The sequence below is a fragment of the Hoplias malabaricus genome, chromosome 15, assembly GCF_029633855.1.
Source record: "Hoplias malabaricus isolate fHopMal1 chromosome 15, fHopMal1.hap1, whole genome shotgun sequence".
In the NCBI taxonomy this organism is placed as follows: domain Eukaryota; kingdom Metazoa; phylum Chordata; class Actinopteri; order Characiformes; family Erythrinidae; genus Hoplias; species Hoplias malabaricus.
In genome coordinates this window covers 8804595-8820730 of record NC_089814.1, presented here as the reverse complement: position 1 = coordinate 8820730, position 16136 = coordinate 8804595, and the positions used below count along the sequence as shown (strand labels likewise).

General features: G+C 42.8%; 1 protein-coding gene across 6 annotated transcripts in view; it reads right to left on the bottom strand.

Annotated features, from left to right (window-relative positions):
• Window positions 1-16136, bottom strand: part of sema4d (sema domain, immunoglobulin domain (Ig), transmembrane domain (TM) and short cytoplasmic domain, (semaphorin) 4D) — an 87302-nt gene that overhangs the window by 6686 nt on the left and 64480 nt on the right. For all 6 annotated transcript variants that reach the window (XM_066645690.1, XM_066645687.1, XM_066645689.1 and 3 more), the window contains 9 exons: window positions 11037-11170; window positions 8405-8550; window positions 8043-8105; window positions 7807-7905; window positions 5551-5644; window positions 5054-5170; window positions 4416-4567; window positions 3900-4075; window positions 548-704 (listed from right to left, as the gene is read on the bottom strand). In XM_066645690.1, the coding sequence (XP_066501787.1) occupies window positions 548-704; window positions 3900-4075; window positions 4416-4567; window positions 5054-5170; window positions 5551-5644; window positions 7807-7905; window positions 8043-8105; window positions 8405-8550; window positions 11037-11133 (1101 nt within the window). In that variant the 5' untranslated portion in view covers window positions 11134-11170. The remainder of the gene's footprint in view (window positions 1-547; window positions 705-3899; window positions 4076-4415; window positions 4568-5053; window positions 5171-5550; window positions 5645-7806; window positions 7906-8042; window positions 8106-8404; window positions 8551-11036; window positions 11171-16136) is intronic.

The following is a 16136-nucleotide window of genomic DNA, read 5'->3' as shown; positions in this document are numbered from 1 at the left end:
GACAAAACCCTGTATCTCCTTTTTTTATATTCTGCCATAAACGGACAATACCAGCTGCCTTTGCCAAAACGTCATGAGGGATGTCCAAAATAACATAATAAATCATCTCTGAACATAGTTCTCCAAGTCCTGAGAAATGACCATCTTAAAGACACAAGGCTTAGGCAGTGCATCGATATTGTAATGAAATTTAAAAAGTGAGGAATGTCTGTGGTTTGATACGAACACTTTAACAGAGCATTAAGTCACTATCATCAATTACGTCTTTATCAAAGTGATCCTTTGTTGTTTGACATTTTTTCCAGTTGTGCAGCTCATATGAGAGACGCAATGAAACTGTTCTGCAGTTTCTGAATGAACCCAGTTATGCTCCACAGAGCTGTTCGGTTACAGAGAGGTGACCGTGTTTATGATACATCTCAGAATCTGATACAGCTAGGTGGGGATGTGTCAGTGTAATGGCAGTTTTTATAACATCAAGAAGAGTAACTGGAGAAAATGACTGACTGCTCTTCTAAAGGGTGGGTCTGCGTGGTTATATACCCACCGCTCCAGGGCGAGGCGAGGGAGTCATGCCGTTGTATCGAACCCACTTTGTGTGAGACTGTTCCACTGTGGCTTTCTGCATGTACTTGCCGTTTGAGAACACCTCATCCACAGAGGTCATGTTGTACACACACACAGCGGACAGACCCACATTACCCCTGAGAGAGAGAGAGAGAGAGAGAGATATTTCATTCTAAACAATGACATGACATAAACATAAAATTAAACATTCTGTTGTTGACCTTTTAAAATGAACTGCGAAGTGCGCTAACAGCTGCTACATTCAGAAACAAATCAAATATTCATTGAATTGTAATCCTATATTGGTTTAAATAGATTTAAAAGGGCTCACCCCTGCCTCAAATGACTTCATTTGTCCTGATTCTAGTGCTATACTCCTAACTGTCACCTGGAACTGGCCTGAACTGTTCGTTTTAAGGATGCTGATGAAGGCAGTTGGGCTTCAATAGCTGGATGACAAGCAGCTAGATGTGATTTCCACCGTTTCACAGCCACAATTTTTTCATATTTCCTCGTCTGAATTGACTTGCTCTCCCTTTGTTTGCTTAAAAGCCAACATTCTCCCAAACTTATGAAGTTGAATTTGGTTTTGTGGCTAGGTTCACTGCCATTGTGTCCATTTTTTTATAAAACAAAGGCACTCAGTCGTTCAGCAGCTGGTCAGAAGCCAACAGCTGGGAAATGCTACAACCTTTTTTTTTTAATCCCTGATTATTTTAAAGACAAATTTATTTAACATTCATTGCGCACACAGTAAAGTGTAAAATGGATGCCCTGTCTAGGGTGTGTTCCTGCCTTGCATCCAATGATTCCACCCCCAACATCACCTTACGCAGGATGAAGCAGTCACAGGAGATGAATGAATGAATGAATGGCTTGAGAGAAAATTAACAGTAAGTCAGGAGGGAAGTTCTGAATAACTTCCTTGTTTTATTCATATCAACTGTACTCCAGTTCCTGCTCTGATGGGGAGTGATGGTGTTTATGTGGATGCTTATGAACAGGCCACATCAGGGCAGTCTCGATATGATTAATAATGGTCCTATTTTAGGACCATTATTATTTACATTATACATGTTACCGCTAGGCACAGTTATAAGAAACCATGACATTAACTTTCACTGTTACGCAGACGACACACAATTGTATATTTCAGCCAAGCCCGATGACAAACACAGATTAAAGAAAATAGAGGACTGTGTAAAAGACGTGAAAGGCTGGATGTTGCGTAACTTCCTCCTTCTAAACAGCAACAAAACAGAGGTCCTGCTTTTGGGTCCAAAAGTGACAAGAAATAAATTATCAGATTTAATTTTAGATCTAGCTAACTTTCCAGTTAAACCTGGTTCAGCAGCAAAAAATCATGGTGTCATAATTGACCCGGATTTATCATTTGATCAACACATAGGTAGTATCACTAGGACAGCTTTTTTACATCTTCGCAATATTGCTAAGATTAGAAATGCCTTATCCCTCCAGGACGCAGAAACATTAGTACATGCCTTTATTACTTCAAGGCTTGACTACTGTAACGCACTACTGTCAGGATGCACCAGCAGCAATTTAAGAAAACTTCAACTAGTTCAAAATGCTGCAGCTAGGGTCCTCGCTAAAACTAGAAAATTTGAACATATCAGCCCAGTTTTATCATCACTTCATTGGCTGCCTGTTAAATTCCGCATTGACTACAAAATTTTGTTATTAACATATAAAGCTCTACATGGGCTTGCTCCTGAATATCTTCAAGATACAATTTCCTATTATGAGCCTCCACGTTCACTCAGATCACAGAATACTGGATTTTTAAATGTTCCCAGAATTCAGAAGGCCTCAGCTGGGGGAAGAGCCTTTTCTTATAAAGCCCCCCAACTCTGGAATGATCTTCCAAAAAATGTTCGGGACTCAGACACAGTCGCAATCTTCAAATGTAGGCTAAAAACTCATTTGTTTAGTTTATCATTTGGTAGCTAATGCTCCCCCATAGATAAAGGCGGCAGATCCGGGGGGTCCATGGACACAGGGAATTATAGTATACTGAGACGCTGGTGCTGTCGTCCCGCCGCTTCTCGCGATCACTCAGGTTTGTTGACGGTGGAGCGGAGGGATGCCAGTGTTTCAGGATGCTCCCGTGTCTGTGTGTCCTTCTGGTTCTCTCCTTTTAGTTAATGCTGTCATAGTCAGATCTGCCGGAGTCATTAGCCACACTCTGGAAATTTTCATATTTTCTACTTTACAAACACAAAACAGTTCAAAACTAATTCCATCCCTTTACATCTTTCCGAGTAAACGACTGCCCACCTGTCTGTCTGGACACTGATGGATGACTGTCGAGATCCTCCTCCACGCTTCAGACCAGCTGCCCACGCTCCAGCAACCACCAAGTGCCTTGAAGCTGTCCCTACACTGAAGTTCTCATGGACTACTAACTATCATCACCAGTAGATTGACCAGAGGAGGATGGGTCACCCCTTGTGAGCCTTGGTTCCTCCCAAGGTTTCTTCCTCAGCTGAGGGAGTTTTTCCTTGCCACTGTCGCCCCTGGCTTGCTCACTTGAGGGTTTTACATTTGAGGGTTTTACATTTGTCTTTACATTTCATGTCAAATCTTGTCTTACTGGAATTCTGTGAAGCTGCTTTGTGACAACATCAGTTGTGAAAAGCGCTATATAAATAAATTTGATTTGATTTGATTTGATTAACAGATAGAGGAGGTTTCAGGGAGGTAGTCACACACTGGAGGAAAGAGATTATGCAAAGAATAAAAACCCACTCACAATGAGCTGTCAGTATATGATACACCTTATAACACACACCCTTCCCACCGCAGCAGCGCTCTGAAATGATTCTGACCTCCTCAGGGACAGCACTGACTACTGATATCTGGACTGTGCTGTGACACTAGACAGCTACGTGTTCACTTGTTCATACAAATGTTTTTAGAAACATCTAACAACAAAGCTTTGTAACTAAGTTCTTAATTCTATAAATAATACGTATTATTATATTATTACAGTAAAATGAGTATTTTGGAAGGGAGTATTATTTATTGGTAGTGGAGCAAGTTCCTACCTCAATGGCCAATTAAACCCTGTGTGTGCTGTGTGTGTGGAGGGCACTAGTGTAAATAAACCCCTAACGTTACACCACTACTAACTGACAATGTCACAGGATACACGTCATTCATTCATTCATATTCTCTAACTGCCTCATCCTGTGGATCCAGAGCCCTCCTGGAATCACTGGGAGCGATGCAGGAACACACCCAGGACAGGACGCCAGTCCATCACAGCACTACAACAGTACATTTATTACACTGTAGGCACTCAGATTTACCACTGAGAGGTGAAGACCCCGTATATGACGGTCTCTCTCCAGTCGGGGGACTTCAGTATAAACACGTCGTGAATCACGTTGAACACAAAGTTGAGCTCAGGCATGGAGCACACCAGCTTCGCCTTCAGGAACGAAGTCCACTTCTTCTGCAGAGTCCTCTGACCTCCCAGATCACCCTGAGAGAGAGAGAGAGAGAGAGAGAATTTAATATAACTCCTAAACATTTATGTCCAAGCTTCCATTTCTCACTGTTATAACTAAACCAAAGAGTTTGTAAGTGAGAATGTAAGGCTAAGGAGAGAGAGACAAAATGAGTGTGACATAGTGAGAAAGCAAGAGACTGACAGAGAGAAAGGAAGCAGGAGAGAGAGAAAGAGAAAAGAGAACAAGAGAAAAAGAAAAAGCAAGTGAGTGCAAGAAGAGAGAGAAAGAGACAGAGCCTGTATTAGTCGACTGTATGAGCGTGATGCAGGCAGCAGGTGACAGGTGTATGTATTAAGTGTGTGATGGCGTCACCTTGCAGACTCTGGCGATGCGGGGGATCAGGAGTTTGCCGAAGAACTCGTACTCCACAGAGACCTCCGTGAAAAAATAATAAATCTTATCATCATCCCCGTCCGCGCTGTTCCTGCCCTCCCGGATCACATCAGCAAACACGAAACTGGGCTCTGCACACAGGAGATATAACAAAGATACATATCACAACTGCGTGTTCTAACAGTATTTCTTTTAATAAAGGGGTGAAAATACACCTCTTTTTTTCTAAGGCTGTTGTTTATTCGATTGATCTCTGATCATCTGCTGCTATCAGAACTCTGGGCATCTGACGGAGGCCACAGAATGTGAAACACTGCCCTATTTTGGTCTCCTGTGGTCATTCATGGTCATAAATATTGTTTACTTCTAGACGGCTGTGCCCTCAGAGAAGGTGTGTGTGTGTGTTAGCATACATAAACACACACATACTGTATATTCACGTGTGTGCATAAGTGTGTTTATATCTGTGTCACGTACACGTGTAGGTAAGTGGGTATGTAGGCATATATATATTAATTACACGGCTGTATTCATCTGTGTGTGAATGTATTTGTGTGTATATGGGTGTGTAATGTGTATGTATACATGTGTATATACAGGGGCGGATAAGGCTGTACCATTGAGCCAGGACGTGGAGTATTCAGTCCGGAGGAGACTCTGAGAGAGAGAGTATCTGGAGATGATGGGTTCACTGCCCAGAAAGTTATAGGCAGTTCCTGAGTACAGCTCTCCGTCTAAACACACAACACACACAATCAAGAGAACAGTCAGAATCACCATGTCTTTAATAACCCCAGACTCCGAGTCTCCAATAAAACAGCCAGAAGGCTCCGGACATCCACAGAGTGAATGCTAACCTCATTTCACAGATTCACTGTGGTGCCGCTTCACTCTAACCCTTGCCAATAACAGTCTGTACCTTGTTTTTGTGCCAGTGGTCAGCAGAGGCAGTAGAGAATATGAGGAACTAGAGCACCCCTCTGTGTCAGAAAGCTACAATGTTTAAAAACACTGCTAGCTTTCTGTAGCACAGGAAGGGCTTATGTACTCGGGCAGGGGTTAATCACTGAACTCATGTAAACAGAGGCTTTTTATGGTGGACTTTGACACTCACCAACCATCACTGTAGTAAAACTCTGAGCAGGATCAAACGAGCACTTCCCCCTGCCGTCCTCCTGCTTATTCATCAGCTTGAAGTCTGTTAAATTCTAGAGAGAGAGAGAGAGAGAGAGAAATACGTTTTGTTTTAACAGTCTGGTTCACATCTGTCGCTACGTATGGACCTCTGGCTTCCTGGATATTCCCGTAACCTTACGACAAGAACGTCCAGCCTAGGGTATTTAATATTTAAAAAGAGTAGAACGTTTAACAATGGGGTTCCGAATTGTCGGACCTATCAGTGGAAGACAGCAGGATCAATCCCAGTGGTGCCTCAGCCATCCAAGGCCAGGAGACCAAGAGAGCACAGCTGGTTTTGATGCCTGGGTGAGCAGGATGGACCCCACTTCTTCGCTTATCACACTGTGTCTCGGTGCTCGCCGGAGCAGGCGGCAGTTAGTGGATATCAGAGGTGAGCTGTCTGCTGGCGTTTTACAAATAGCAGTTCAAAAAGAAGCAGTGGTGGATGAAGGAAGATCTATTCTCATAGAAAGCACGTGCCTTCGTCCGCCTTGGCACTGTGAGAGACAGGGAGGAACTGGCCAGACCCAATGACAGAGGAGAATCCGTGGCAAATATTTACGGGATATAAGTTAAATTCAAGTTATTAGTCAACGATCTCAAAGAGAGACAAATTGATCATTTGTAAAGTGCTAAAACGTCTGTGATCTGTGCAAAAAAAACCAACAGGCTCCAGCCTGGAAAAATCTGAGACATTAAACAGGCTACTTCTCACAGCTTTTATCATCTTCCTCTGTGTCACTCTCTCAGCCTCGTTTCCTTTGCGAATGCTAACGACCTGAGTAACTATTCACACACAGGACAAAACCCAGAGCAGAAGGCTGCAAACTAATCACTCATCCACCCAGCTTCATTTCTGTAACACACAGGTACGAATGGGTAATGTACAGAAAACCGAAGGAGGTTAACAGAAAGTGGCTAAGTAACAAATCTACCACTGGTTTTTGTTCCAAATGGAGGGACACCTCTGCCTCCGCTGCTGATCTGAGCCTAGGAAAGAAGCCAAATAGTTGGAACAAAACCCTGGGGAAGATGTTTAAACGTCTAGAAAGCAATAACAAAGTTGATTTGTTTATAATTAATACGAACCTGTAGATCATAAATACAACATCCTCAATTTTAGACTCCAATAAAATATGAGTCCAGAGGGCTCAGGACATCCACAGAGTGAACACTAACCTCATTTCACACAGAGTAAGATTCACTGTGGTGCTGCTTCACTCTAACCTTTGCCAGTAACAGTCTGTATCTGTTTTTTGTGCCAGTGGTCCACAGCCTCTTTAATAGCACACTGATCCAAGACGGACCCATACATTATTAGGGTCTAAAGTGCCGGAACTGACAAAGTGAAGAAACAAATAGAAAGAGTATTCACATTACTTAGGAATCACTTTATCAATGATTAAATCATTCATTCATTCATTATCTGTAACCCTTATCCAGTTCAGGGTCGCGGTGGGTCCAGAGCCTACCTGGAATCATTGGGCGCAAGGTGGGAATACACCCTGGAGGGGGCACCAGTCCTTCACAGGGCAACACAGACACACACACATTCACTCACACATTCACACCTACGGACACTTTTGAGTCGCCAATCCACCTACCAACGTGTGTTTTTGGACTGTGGGAGGAAACCGGAGCACCCGGAGGAAACCCACGCAGACACAGGGAGAACACACCACACTCCTCACAGACAGTCACCTGGAGGAAACCCACGCAGACACAGGGAGAACACACCACACTCCTCACAGACAGCCACCCGGAGGAAACCCACGCAGACACAGGGAGAACACACCAACTCCTCACAGACAGTCACCCGGAGGAAACCCACGCAGACACAGGGAGAACACACCAACTCCTCACAGACAGTCACCCGGAGTGGGAATTGAACCCACATGATTTAATCACTGTCTATCAAATACAACAGCTGAAATATCGATGTTTCCAATAAAATTTCACTGTCAACACACAAACTGGCCAATCACACACAGATATTTTAATCATATGAACCAGGAGAGGAAAAAAATATTCCAACCAGACACTACCTCATACGAAGAGATCGCCGAATTGTTTTTAAATATCGAGAGGAACATCATCACAAAATGAAGTAATATGACCACAATATGGTATTTTCTCCACACTCATGTCACTCTTTCTACTGCTTCAACCTTGCCTTTGGTGGAATACGTACCAGATAATCGCAGAAAGGCTGAAAGGCATGAGTCCCACACACATACAGCGTCTCTTTATTCAACATTTGCAGAACGCGAATGTAGTTTAAACAGTCCGTCTGTAAAAGAGGGGTCAACAATGGCTCAAAAATATGTTTCTAAAGTCAGATAAAATGCCAATGCAGTGATTAATCATTAAAAAAATTAAAAGAAAAACAACACCCAGGTGGCTCTGATAGTTTATCGAAACACTTACCTCTTTAGATTTCCCCTTTAAGGTGCACTTGTTGATGTGGGGCTCTGGAACTTTCCATAACACCTTGAGTTGGACACAGAGAAACATGTCGATATTTAGATGTGCTTTTATTACTGGACATAAAGAAGCACTTGGTAATATCTGGTATGTAGCAATGGAAGCAACTACAGAACTATGATACGACTCGAGTCGTCCATTTTAAGACCTATCACTATCAAAATGATAGGAAATATCATATCATATTACTTCCTCTTGTAGCCATAGCTCCTGACATGAAGTGATACTGAGTCGTTATTTCTCTCTGCTGCATTTCGAACTGTATGCTGTGGGATATTCCTCAGGTGCAGTAGACATGTCCTCACCTGGTTATTTTTTATGGACACGTTGTGGATGTTGAGCTCAAAGATGGCCTCCCTGGCCCCGACATACAGCGCCTCTCTCTCTTCGCTCAGCAGCAGAGTGGAGTAGTTGAAGACCCCAGACTCTGAAAACTCCACCAAATTCAAATCTGCACACACACACACACACACACACACACACACACACACACACACACACACACACACACACACACACACACACAAGGTTAAAGCTGTATGTTCTAAACCTGCTCCAAACCTGGCTGACCCTGTGTGGGTGACCTACTCTGGAACATGACTGGGTTCATCCAGGGACAATAAGGCACTTAGATTCTCATGTGAGTTACAGTTTATAAAAAAATGTTAAAATAATAATCACTTTCAGAAATGTTTTTTGGTAAAAATGACTGACTGCTCTTTAAAAAAAGTTTCCCTTTCAAACAGAGGGGAAAAAGGGAAGAGAACAGCTTTTAGGGACATTAGAAATGTTCAGTTCTAAATGTACATCCTTTAATTTGCACTGATGCGAGGGCAATAATAAACTCTTATAAAAAGGCACTAAATGACACAGTGTGCGTTTCCAAACAAGTGTTCTCTGCTTGGTCTCTTACACTGCAGAAAAGTTTCTGTAGCTAAGAGTGTGTCTGAGAGAGAGAGAGAGAGAGAGAGAGAGAGAGAGAGATAGCAAGAGAGAGAAAGAGAGAGACAGATACATAGATTAGATAGAGATACATAGATAGATAGAGAGAGATAGAGATAGATAGATGCAAAAATAGATATAGATAGACAGAAAGAGATAGACAGATACATAGATTAGACAGAGATAGAGAGATAGATACATAGATAGATAGAGACAGAGAGAGAGAGAGACAGAGATAGATGATAGATAGATACAAAAATAGATAAAGAGGAAAAAAGATAGAGAGAGAGCGAGAGAGATAGATAGATAGATAGAGATAGATAGATTGACAGATAGATAGACAGAGAGAGAGAGAGATAGAGAGAGAGAGAAATCACATGCTGTGCTCTCAGGATGTCCAGTTTGACAGGATGTTTGACCTTCCCAGTATCTGGATCTACTCATATGTGCTAGACTTTGTTTTATGCGTGTGTGTGTGTGTGTGAGATATATATATATATATATATATACACACATATGTGTGTAAAGTATCTCAAGTTGCTTGTGTGTGTGCAGACGCCATAAAGGCACTGAAAGATGCGACCCAAAGTTTCTACTTCAACACCTCACTTACAGAGCTCTGATCTCTCACTTCCTGCCGCATTACAACCTTCAGCGGCGTCTAAAAAGGATCCTGTTAGAAACGTCTGCAGATGAAAGGCCACTGCAGGTGGCGCAGACAGAAAAACACGCATCGGTTCCTGAAGACACTGAGTATTTCTTTCAAATGCTTTCAAGAAATACCCAAATCCAACAGCTACAGCAAATACCAAGTTTATGCCCCGAGAGACAAAGAAAAAGACACGTCTACGTTACTGCCTCAGGGTCCACCATCTCTCTCTGACGCCAGCCCTGCCGAATACACCTCCTCATGATCCAAATGTGGGTTATTCTTTTCTGAAATGAAGGCTGTGAGCATTAGGATGTCCACGTTTACTGCAGTAACAGCTTCTAAAACTGATGTGCATTCAGTCAGGAGGATACTACAGAGAAAAAGTACTGGTTCTGAGTGATGTGTGCTGGACTACAAAAACCGTACTCCGACTAATTCACTAATTCAAATTTTATTTTTATTTAATGGTGATGTGCAGAACCACAGCGTGTTGTGTAACCGTATCCCGTGCAGCTGTGTTCTGACTTGTATTATGTTCAAAACTCACAACAAGGAAAAATATGTAAATGAGAAGGACGTGTTCCCTAATGAAACAAGGCTGGTCTTCACTCGTACAGTTTCTCATCTGGCATGTAAAAGCTGGTTTATTATCAGCCTGAAACAGACCCTGGATCCAGTGGGTTATTAAACACCAGGGTCTGGTCTGTTAAAACTTTAATGAAAACCTTGATTGCATTCGTCTGGATCATGTCACAAAGCCCCAGTGCTTTACACAACATTCAAATCAGCAGCTGATTACTGTAATAATCCCTAAACCACACGGGCAGAGACCTACATCATAAAATGAACTATGAATCATGGCCCAGAGCTGGTTCTCTGACACAGATTAACAGACCGTAGAAAGGTCATTCGGGGGAGAGAAAAAAAAAAAAAAAAAAAAATCTACCACAAATCTCACAGGACCTTCATCAGAAAGTACAGACATTTTGGATCAAAATAACAGCTGATGAACAACAGGATTCCCATCAACTCTTGATTAAATCAATAGTATGTTTTCATCCTGGTGGGATTCACCTTTAACTCTAAAAGTGGAAAACTTCGTAACTCCAAAAACAGCAAGTTTTCAACAGAATCAAAGCACATTAGTAATTTATTTTAATTCTTTTTGAAGTAACCAGATTTGAGTTTTACAACATTTCTAGACCCTTTCTATTGCTCCATTCTTTATCAAAAATGTTGACAAAACACAAGGAGCATCTGGAATTTCCACATCATGTAAAAAGAAGAACGATGGAGATACAAGTTTTTGCTCTGAAACGATGAAAGCTAATCATTGCTGGTACCTTCATGTTTCCAAGAACTCCGGGGGACGCTGGAGGGTCCGTGGGTTGAAACTTCCAGCAGTAATCCCAGGAACACTCCCAGCACACTGAGAGCCATGTTGGACTCCGGGACCTTGGGAAGTGTGAGGTTACCCCTGTGGAAGGCAGATGCAGACAGATGTTAAAGAAATAGAGAGAGAAAGAGACAATAAGACCTCACCGTGAGAGCCTTCTCAACACACGCAGCGCGTCCTTCACACGCGACTCTCGCTTAAACAAAGGAAGTAGCTTTTTTAAGAGATGAGAGGGACGCGAGGCTGACGCGTGAGAACAAGTCATGCTTCCCTTTCATACGACCGACAAAAACTCATATTGAAAATGTATGCAAATGAGGTGACTGTTTACAGATGAAATGAAATATAATAATGTAATACCTACAGGAACACACATTTAATTAGATTTATTTACAGCTCCTTATGTTATCATTATATTTTTATTCATATGCACATATAGCAACTTTATAGACACCCAAGACCCTTTACATCCAGTTCAACACACACACACACACACACACACACACACACACACACCCCTGATACCCCACCACCCTCCAGAGACCCCCACTGACAGTTCTAAAAGAACTGTATCTCACCTGCTCCTACTGTAACGTTCATTTTATTTTAAAAATGTAATAAACCAGCATTACTATAGTACACTGTGGATTCACAGTCATTTAAACATTCCTTAGTCTCAGAGAGTGGTCTGCTCTGAAATACAGAAATTTTCACAGCAGTGGTGAATGGAACCAGACGTCTGGGGAATTTTAATTATAGTAAAAGAGAGAGACAGACACACAGAGAGAGAGAGAGACAGAGAGAGAGAGACACAAAGAAAGAGAGAGACACAGAGAGACACAAAAAGAGAGAGAGAGAGACAGAGACACAAAAAGAGAGAGAGAGAGACAGAGAGACACAAAAAGAGAGAGAGAGAGAGAGAGAGAGAGACAGAGAGACACAGAGAGAAAGAGAGAGATGCAGAGAGAGAGACACATAGAAAGAGAGAGAGGGAGAGAGAGACACACAGATACAGAGAGAGAGAGAGAGACAGAGAAAGAGAGAGAGCGAGAGAGAGAGACACAGAAAGAGAGAGAGCGAGAGAGAGAGACACAGAGAAAGAGAGAGAGAGACGCAGAGAGAGAGAAAGAGAGAGAGAGAGAGACGCAGAGAGAGAGAAAGAGAGGGAGAGAGAGACAGAGAGAGAGAGAACCATTGCGAATATGTTAATTGGAAGTGTTAATATACGTTTTTACGCCTAAACAACATAAAAAGCAAATATTAATCAAACATGAAGCCCACACCTAAAGGCCGACATTTTTAAGTGCCACTCACATGAGATTAGGGAACAAATTACTTTGTAGAACCCCTAAAGGAAACAGTTTATACTCGATACCACAGGTCCCCCACATGAGGGCGACCATGTTTAAATTTTAAAAGGTTTAATAGACAATCTGACACATCCAGGCCACTAGGTGTCATTATAATAGCTGGCGAATCAGAAGAAAATATGATGCATTGCTACTTTAAGACAGTTGTAGTTAACAGAACCCTATCTGAACTGCAGACGCTGCACCCAACCTATGGTCAACCTCACTATCCCTTGTCCCATCACTCGTGAACAAGAACCCGAGATCCGTGAACTCCTTCACTTGGGTTAGGATCTCACACCCGACCTGAAGGGAGCATGCTGCCTGTTATAACCAGGGCCTCAGACTCAGAAGTCCCCCAGCAAAACAATAGAGTCAGTGCATGGAATCCTCTCTAGAACTTCACTCACTCACCTCAGAGAAGGCAGAATACTCTGAGCTGCTGTTCGGTGCACACACACACACACACACACAACAGTCAAAGTCTTCCTCTCTGCGAGCCGGAGCCACATTGAGTTGACCCTGTCGTTCTCCAGCTGTACAGCCGCCAGCCGGGGACTTGTGAGCATACCCCCAATCCTTATCGAGGAGTTTGGCCCCAGAGCCCACACTGTGTGTAGAGGTGGGCCCAACTACATCTAGCTGGTATCTCTCAACCTCACACCCCAGCTCTGACTCGCCCCCCTCCCCCTGTGAGGTTATGCTCCACGTGCCAAGAACCAGTTTCCACTGCCAAGCTCCTTATATATTGTTATATTACCAAAACCAATAATCCCATGGGTGTGTTATTTTTATTGAATGTATGGTTTGTGTGTACAGTGTATTTCCGCAAATATGAGATCTCACGCAATGAATCGCTTCCAAATTTATCTCAATGTAATCGGATCACCGCGAGGTCAAGCTATTTACATTTCTATCACATGCTTATTCAGCTCCAAAGGTTTGGCTCCTTTGTTCTTGTCCTGAGAGGATGGGGGAGCGGGGGTCTCTTCAGGCTGATGGAGCTGTGATAACATCCAGTTGCAGGTTTGTGATTAGAAGAGGGTTTTATTCAGCTTCAGTGACTCAAAGCTGAAAGATGACTCCCAGGATAACAGCTCCCACGGGGACCACAGTTTAGCGTGGTCCACTTTAAAAAGTGAGTGGGGCGTGACTCAACAGGTGTAGCCACAAAGTAGCGGCAAACGATATCTGAGTGGTTATTAATTATGGAGATGGAGAATCAAACAGCTTTGTTCATTCTGAAAGAGACCGTTTATGCTCCACAGAGAGGGTCCCCAAAATAACAAGTTTAGCACTTCCTGGTGTTATTATCATCATCATCATCATCAAAAGAGAAAATATTCTACTCAAGTCTGGAATATTGAGAGTACCCACTGGATCAGAAAGCGAGGGAGGTGTTGTTGTCAAGTGAGAAACATGAGAAGTGAGCGAAAGAACAGCAGATAAACACTCATTTTTTTAGCGAGCACAAGATTGCGCTAAGTGTATAAAAGCGAGGAGCTCTGCTTGATGAAACGACTTGTGTTTAAGACCCAGTGAGTCCTAGGCATTTACTGCTATAATGACTGACATAACAGAGGGCAGCGGAGCAGGTCTGGACATGCGGCGATATGCGTCCGAAAGTTTGTAAACACAGACTCCAATGGGTGAACTCTGCTCCTTTGTGGTGCTTTCATTCTGACCGCAAATGTGCACATATTGTTTGTATACGTTCTGTAGAAAATGGGTTCCTCTGGAGCAGTGGCATGAGTCTAAAGTCTCCATGCTCAAAGCCAAGTGGAAACTAGAGGGGTGTAAGACCCCTGCACTGGGGCGTGGAGCGGTGGAAGTGCATTCTCTGGAGTGAAGGAGCTCCGCCGAGCTGGAGTGCCAGATCTAATCATCCATCAGCACTTGGCCTCACTGGTGTTGACGCAGCTGAATGCCGTCAAATGCTCACAGCAATGTTTGAGTATATATTGACTGAGTGAGTGTGTGATGCCCAGTGACTATGTGTAGACTCTGGACCCACGTCCACACTGAACAGGAAGAAACGGATACAGAAATTTAACTAATTAATGAGTGTGTGTTTTGACACTCATCTAAAATTAGTAACTCGGTCATTATACGTTCTCTACTGTTAAAGATAAACACGGGAATGTCTTTAAACGAAAATACAAGTTATTGCTTAATGTGACCGCAGGACAACCCCGCTCTGCCCCTCCCGCCAGTGACTCACTCTCATTAAACATTATCCAAGAACGAGAGAAAAGCCAGAACTTGATACCACACCTCCACAATCATCCCTTTCTCTTCTGGAGCTCCTGAGGAGGAAGCACGCCTCATTTCTGCTCTGCTTTTACACTAAAGGTGTGGAAATGGGTGTCACACACCAGCAAAAATATATACGTATGTTCACATAAGTACATTCAAATTCTGTATAATTCAAGTATACATTTTAGAAATGAAAAAAAGTAGTATTCAGTTGAATCAGCTCCCATCTCTTTTTGTAGTTCACCTACCTAGCCACTAGAGGTCGCGCATCCTGAATCCCAAACAACACACGTGTGCACAAGCCCAAGTGACCTCAAGCCGGAAAGTGTGCAAACCAAAATAACGACAGCCCCTCAGTCTTGGAGTGCAGTTTTCCAAACACAGAATGCACTTGTGCTGATGCCGTGGCAAAACCGAAACTTCTTCATGTTTCACAGTTAGTTTGTTGTTGTTAAAGAAGCAATAAATAATTATATGCATGTCCTCTACATGTTAAAGATGCAGTACAGAATCTCTGATGTAACCAGGCCACAAGGTGGCAGTGTAACGGCTGTTTAATCACATGAAGAAGAATCTGTGCTGAAAATGACTGACCGCTTTTCTTTTTCTAATGTCTTAATTAATTCATAAAAATGTAGTAAAAATATAAAGTAGGTCCAGCCGTTGTAATTGGGTGGGCGTGATTACTTTGAGGTGTCAAATTTTCAGTAGCCAATTGTTGACTAGAACCTGCAAGTAACTCAAGCGAAACAGAAAACAAGACTGAGCCACGTATCTGAGGTCGACTTGAGGAAAAACACGTAAACGTAGATGATTAGAAATAATACAAAATGGATGGATCATACATTACGAAAAATGGCAGCACTCTCCTTTACAAACACTGATGCTCATGGATTACTCAGTGTCTCAGTTCTGTAAACCTTTGGCCTTATTCTGACGCCATGCTCCATGTTCCTATCTTCAAAGTGAATCATCACGTCAGCAGCAGGACTCTAAGCAGGGATTTTCAGCTCGGTTTCTCTCCACAGTTCTGAGATCAACGAGAATGCAGCAGAGCAGCCAAAAGTCTCAACGAGATTATCAGTGCTAGGGTTTAAACCTGTTCTTTAGAAAGCTCCGCTGAGGCTCTGTGAGAAGCTCTGAGTTAAAGAGGAGCTGGGGGGGAATGTGAAAGCTTTTGGCTGCAGTATCTCACAGCCGAGTTCTCTCTGAAACACAAGACAACAGCAGCCCACGCCTCGAGGGTTTTTTTCTGGCACAGTTTCGACCACCAAAATGTGAGCAAAGAATAACATACCTATAATGTTTTAGTTGATGATAACAGCAGAGGGTTCCCTGTCATGGATGAAGCCTAGTTTTGGACTAAATTGCAGTGCCAACCCCTATTGCAAATTCTTTTTAGTCATGGTATAGACTAATCCAACTCTGAATTTAGCTTTTTA